This window comes from Epinephelus moara, chromosome 20 (assembly GCF_006386435.1).
Source record: "Epinephelus moara isolate mb chromosome 20, YSFRI_EMoa_1.0, whole genome shotgun sequence".
Lineage (NCBI taxonomy): Eukaryota > Metazoa > Chordata > Actinopteri > Perciformes > Serranidae > Epinephelus > Epinephelus moara.
The window spans coordinates 37911404-37917885 of NC_065525.1; the positions used below are offsets into that span (position 1 = coordinate 37911404).

The following is a 6482-nucleotide window of genomic DNA, read 5'->3' on the forward strand; positions in this document are numbered from 1 at the left end:
TTATTATGTTGATCTGTTCTGTACGACATCTATTGCTCGTCTGTCCGTCCTGGAAGAGGGATCCCTCCTCAGTTGCTCTTCCTGAGGTTTCTACCGTTTTTTTTCCCTGTTAAAGGTTTTTTTGGGGGGCTTTATAAGTAAAATTGATTGAAATTGATTGATTGATATCGGGTCATTCAGATAAAGATTGATTTGAATCGCATGAATCAATAATTCTACCCAAGCCCTACAACTGATCTGAGGTGTTTGGGAGTTTTCTTACCACTCACTTGGATCTTCATTGAGGCCTCCAGAGGTCTGTTGTTGTCCAGGTCTCTGCTGAGCTGCACCTCCCCGCTGTCCTGGTTCAGGATCAGCAAGTTGAGCTCGTTTCCCTCCAAAAATTTGAACCTCAGTTTATCCGCCACATCAGGGTCCCGGGCCGGCACCGACCCGATCACTCCAGCAGGGAAGGTGTCTGACCGGTTGGTGACATAGTTGTTAAAGATGATCTCAAAGTTCCGCAGGACGGGGATGTTGTCGTTGACGTCCAGCAGGTGGATGTGAACAGCGGCCCGGCTCACTAATGGAGCCGAGGTGGCCTGGATGATGATGGTGTACTCTGATTTGGACTCGTAATCCAAGTCAGCAAGAGCGATGAGGTCCCCATTAAAGATGTCCAACTGAAAGACCTCAGGGACATTCCCATCCACGATCTGAAACAGGATTTGAGCGTTCATTCCCTCGTCAGGATCCGTAGCGATGATTCGAGCAATGACAGAGCCCACGGGACTGTTCTCCATCACATACACATCCATCTCATCTTTCTCAAACACAGGAGCATTATCATTGATGTCCTGGATGGACACATGGACGTCTACTGTTGCTCTGAGAGGGGGGACACCTTTGTCCACAGCGACCGCTCGGAGGTGGTACACCGCCACGTTCTCTCGATCCAGTTTCCTGGCTGTCCTGATGATGCCGGAGTACGGCTCAATGAAGAAGTCTCCGTCTCCGTCATCACCGCTCTGGAAGGTATAGCTGACTCTGCCATTGGTCCCTGAGTCTCGGTCGGAGGCAGAGATCTGCAGGACGCTGGTGTACACAGGAGCGTCTTCGAACACAGAGCCCTGATAGAGGTCTCTTTGGAACTGTGGACTGTTATCATTAGCGTCCAACACAATGATCTCAACATACGTGGTGTCTGATTTCTGAGGGACGCCATGGTCATGGGCGATGATGGCGAGGGTGTAGGAGGCCTGGTCCTCATAGTCAATATCGGTCTGTGTGGTGATGGCGCCTGTTCTTGGGTGGATTTTGAACTGGGGAACGTTATCCTCCATGATGTAAGTGATCCGAGCGTTCTCCCCTGTGTCTTCATCCATGGCACTGATGACGACCACGATGGAGCCCACGGGCTGGTCCTCGCTCAGCATCACCTGGTAGTTGGTGCTCTGGAACACTGGCCGGTGGGTGTTGGCGTCAGTGACATTGACACAAACCTGCACTGTGTCCTGGTGTATGCCGTCCGACGCCGTCACCATCAGGACATACTGCCGCTCCTGCTTGTAGTCAAGCGGCAACGCCAAGGTGATCAAACCGCCAGCGCTCTGGCTGGTGATGGAGAACCTGTTTCTAGTGTTTCCACTGGAGATCTGGTAGCTCACGACGCTGTTGGTGTCACGGTCAGTGGCGGAAAGCAGCAGCACACTGGTTCCCACCGCAGCATCCTCACTGATCTTTATGTTGTACAGTGTCTGAGTGAACGTGGGAACGTTATCATTCACATCAAGGATGGTCACGCTGACAGAGGCAGAGGACGACATCGCAGGAACTCCGTGATCTACCGTTTCCACCCCGAACGTGTAAAACTCAGTTGTCTCCCTGTCCAGCTCTGAGCTGACTGTCACCCACCCGGTGTTGTTGTTGATGATGAAGGGGAAGCCCGGCGCTGCGTCTGTCAGCTGATACGCCAGGTGAGAGTTGATACCAGAGTCAGCGTCAATGGCCTGGATGTGGATTATAGAGTGACCCACAGCCACGCTCTCTAGGACGGTGGCCTGGAGCGGTGTGCTGACGAACATAGGGGCGTTGTCGTTCACATCCACCACCTGGATGACCACAAGCCCGGTGCTGTTGATGAGCGGAGGGCGGCCCGCGTCTTGAGCTTTTACCCGCAGTTTGTACTCCCTGACGGTCTCATAGTCCAGAGGACTGACGAGGTCGATGACACCGGTCAGAGAGTGTATGTAGAACTGGCCCCTGACGTTGCCGCTGATGATGCTGTAGTGGACTTTGCTGTTGTCGCCCTCGTCCTCGTCTGTGGCTTCCACCCGAGTAACTCTGGTGTTCACCGCCATGCTTTCCAACACCTGGACCACATAACGTCTCAGGCTGAACTGTGGGTAGTTGTCATTCTCGTCCTCCACGCTGATGAACACGGTGGCTGATGAGCTGCGGGGTCCTGGATTTCTGCCCTGGTCGCTGGCCTCCACCATCAGCTGGTACCGAGACACGTGTTCCCTGTCCGGCCGCTCCGTGATGCGGACCAGCCCGGTCCTGGGGTTGATCTCAAAGGCATCCTCCTCGCTGACAATCCTGTAGATCATATTGCCGTTGGACGGAGCATCTCCATCTGTCGCCCTGATCGTGAGCACCTCAAACCCTGCCTCCACGTTCTCCCTGAGGCTGACCCTGTACTCTGTCTGCTCAAACACTGGCCCGTGGTCATTGGTGTCGCTGACCGTGATGGTGAGGTACGCAATGGACGACCTCTTTGGCTCGCCATTGTCTGTGGCGATGACCCTGAAAATGTGCGTGTCCTTGAACTCCCTGTCCAGCAGCTGCAGGGTAGAGATGCTGCCAGTGTGCGGGTTGATCTGGAAGTAGTCATTGGACCGGCTATCGAACAGAGCCTCAATGTCATAGTCCACCTCGCCGGCGGCTCCAAGATCTCCATCCAGAGCTTTTAGCGTGATGACTCGGGTCCCTGCCGGCTCATTTTCAGGTATGGACACCTGGTAGTTGGGCAGCTGGAACTGAGGAGCTGAGTTCACGGCTGCACGTCTGCTACGCTCAGAGTACACCTGAGTGACGTCAGAAGCTGGAGAAGCGGGGCGGAGCTTTAGGAGCACGGGGGTGGAGGTGTGGGGACCGTGTACGTCCAGCAGCGCGCACACAGCATCCAGCTCAGACCCCAAACATTCAGGACTCACATCACCGGAGAAACTTTTCTTCTGTCCTTTAACTGCGCAGGAAATCTGAAAATGTTTGTGTCTGCGCAGGAAGTGCGGCAGGTGATGCTGAACTTTGCTCCGCAGATCGTGTGTGGAGAGACATAGCGGCACCGGGGAGGACCGGAGCCTCATGTGAACACTCACCGACTGTCCACCGCGTCGGATCACAGCGCCCCGGCTGTGGAGGATCAGCTTGAGGCGGATCAGGATGGACTCATGTGGGTCAGTCTGGGATCTCAGCTGAACATAAAGCGGATCGGTGTCTCCTCTCCGGGACGCGCGGTCCGGTTTTCCAGAGAGAGAAATGACCCCGGTTCGTCTGTGGATGTGGATGAAGCGGCGCACAGAAACAGGCGTTAAATTCCGGTCAATGTGATAGATCCAACCAGGTCCCACCGAGGCGTTGAGCAGAATGGACCCGGTGCCGGTCTCACTGGAGCCGGGCTTCAGTGCATCAGAGAGCCGAAGGTCCGGCGGTCCGAGCAGCAGAGGAAGAAACAAACAGTAGAAACAATAAAAACAGGCAGAGTTCACAGAGAAATCCATGACCGAGTCACTGAACTCTCCTCCTCCTCCTCTCCATGGTTCACTCACACTGATTCAAACTTTCATCCTCCCACCAGCTGCTGCTCACCAGGGCCGAGACCAGCCAATCAGAGGCCCGGGGCCCCGCCTAGGGCCACTGAGGGGGGTTATTATGGCCTAATGATTATTATAGCCTAGTTTATTTATTTTGCACAATTAAAACACAAATTTTTCACAAATTGTTAAGAACTCAAAGAACAGAAAGATCAGGACCAATACATTATAAAATACAAGTGATAACAAACTACTAATAACAAAAAAACAGCACATAATGGTATCCATTTAAGAGCAGAAAATGTGAGAATGTGAACAGCTCCCTTTGGCATATCTTTCTTTTCATGCCTCCCCCTCTTGGCAATTTAATGCCCTGAAATCGTAGAGGAGATGGTCATTGAAATGACAGGGAGCAGGATGGTTTGCATCACTTCGTCTGATGGAGCTCTTGTGCTCACTTCTCTTGTGTATGCATGGGGTTGAATGAAATCGCTGCATTTTTGCCACTACAGTGCATGATGTCATACACTGCCACCCACTGGCCAAATGTTGTCAGTGCAACACAAATCTCTCAAAACCAATGCAAATAGTGTTGCGCCCCTCTAGAATACCTTGCCAAATCCTTCTGTAATAGGAGACCCTGACAGGTAAATAAAATCTGTAAAAATCAAGTAACATCTGAGTAGTACAGAAGTTAAATTTTCCAAATATTGATTATATGTTGTGAGGAAATTACAATTGATCATCTGTCCACTAAACTGGACATCATGCATCACTGGCTATATTTCAACTACTAATATCACTGCAACTTTATTGTTCTTGAAAATACTAAATATGCAGTCTTTTTTTTGGCCATAAATCAATTGATTTATGTTATTAGAAGGTAATGTACAACTTTTGTAACAGAAACAATATTTTTGCAGAAAATGTCAATTGTAAAAATTATAATAATAATAATAGTAATAGCAATAATAATGCATCATATTTATAGGCGCCTTACAGGACACTCAAGGACACCTTGCGAGACAGTGAAAAAAAATCAAGCAGCAATGTATCCGTAGATCACAAAATCAAACAATTCTGTAATATACAATGAAAGTTAATCAAATGACTAGACAAAATCGTAATTATAAATATCTTGACTAGAGTCGTAAAATAAAGATCAGACAACATTAAATGTTTTGAGCTCCATTTATTGAGTTTGTGTAATGTGTGAAGTTATATATAAAGAGAAACAGCATCGATATACCAACACTGTGGCTACAACAAGATACAGTAAAAAAGATCAAATAAAAAAGTATAAAAGAAGTGCTCAGTTGTTCATCTCTTACATGGGGACACAGGGTTTCTGCATGATACTCTGACAGTAGTGCAAGGAAATCTGGTTAAATCACGTGTTAAACATTGTCAGAGCATGACGTTAATAACCTATAATCAATCAATCGATCAGCTAGAGACAATTAATGTTGTGGTTAATGCATGTTCAGCAGCTGGTGGCCTCACTGGGAGCTACTTTAATACGAAAGTAACCACTCAGGTGTTTAATTCAGGTATATATCATAATCAGTGTTGTAGGCCTAAAGAAGCCTCTATACCAAATAAAAAAATGTCTTAACTTTTCAACAACTAAAATGTGCATAACACATCGACTGCCCGGCACCTATTCCTTGGAATTTCGCCGAACCTCAATAGCAGTGGTGAGTCTCGAGTCTTCCTAGCTGCTTAGCTATGGATGCCAAATCCAAAAAAGTAAGTCTTGGAATAAAATAGAGAGTTTAGTATCACATGGACAGATAGGTTTGCTTTCACTGTCAGCTCTGCAAAGTTAAAGCACCAAATGATCATAATAATCACTGCCCTGTGCAGTTCCACCACCTTGTTGTAAAACATGAATGAATGCTCATTTACACTATCAGTACAGGCTAATTTAGACTTAATAGGCTGTTTTCCCTTCATTAAAAGTCTCTTTTGGTAATAAAGAGCCCCATTTCCACTGAGAAGTACAGTACGGTTCAGTTCAGTCGCTTTTTTTCTGTTTCCACTGTGAAAAGTTGTGGATGGTACCAATGGAACCGTTCCGTACCGTCCCCATTTTTGGTCCCCCCTCTGTTGGGGTACCTAGCACACAGATCTGGTACTAAAAGGTGGAGCTGTGAACACTGCAGTCTGATTGGTCAATAGAGGACGGTCACTCTGCTCAGGGCTGAGCTGTGGCTGGTTTTGAGGTTCATGTAACCACTGTTCATACTGTGGAGAGTTTTATTGGTAAACTGCAGGGCTGTCAACTTTTCAAAAAACATCCCCCGCATCCTAATGGATTTCTGGGGCGCCTGCTGGAGATGGATAGGGCCTAATACCTTACATACAAATACCATACAGAGAGAGATAATGGTGGTATAGTGGGGGTCTGGCGGTCCTCCCCCAGAAAATTTTGGATGTGGTAGATGTGATTTCCTGCATTCTGGAGATGGGCAATACCTACATTCATTCAAAGCATGGCGTGCAGCCTCGTTCTGTGGACAATAAACGAGGTGCAGACTTCCCTCTGTGTCACTGGTGATGAGGAAATACAGTGAGTGCTGGACGGAACAGTGAGTGACAACAACCACATTTAAGAGTACTGGTTGTGGTGGAAACACTAGGGTCTAGGTACCATGTCTGAAGGGTTACTGTTGGTTCCAAAGGTAC

At 48.4% G+C, this 6482-nt stretch overlaps 1 protein-coding gene across 1 annotated transcript in view; it reads right to left on the reverse strand.

Moving 5' to 3' along the window:
* Positions 1-6476, reverse strand: part of LOC126407782 (cadherin EGF LAG seven-pass G-type receptor 1-like) — a 35468-nt gene extending 28992 nt beyond the window's left edge. Inside the window, exon 1 of the mRNA XM_050072978.1 lies at positions 263-6476. Within this exon, the coding sequence (XP_049928935.1) occupies positions 263-3761 (3499 nt within the window). The 5' untranslated portion in view covers positions 3762-6476. The remainder of the gene's footprint in view (positions 1-262) is intronic.
* Positions 6477-6482: the final 6 nt, after the last annotated feature.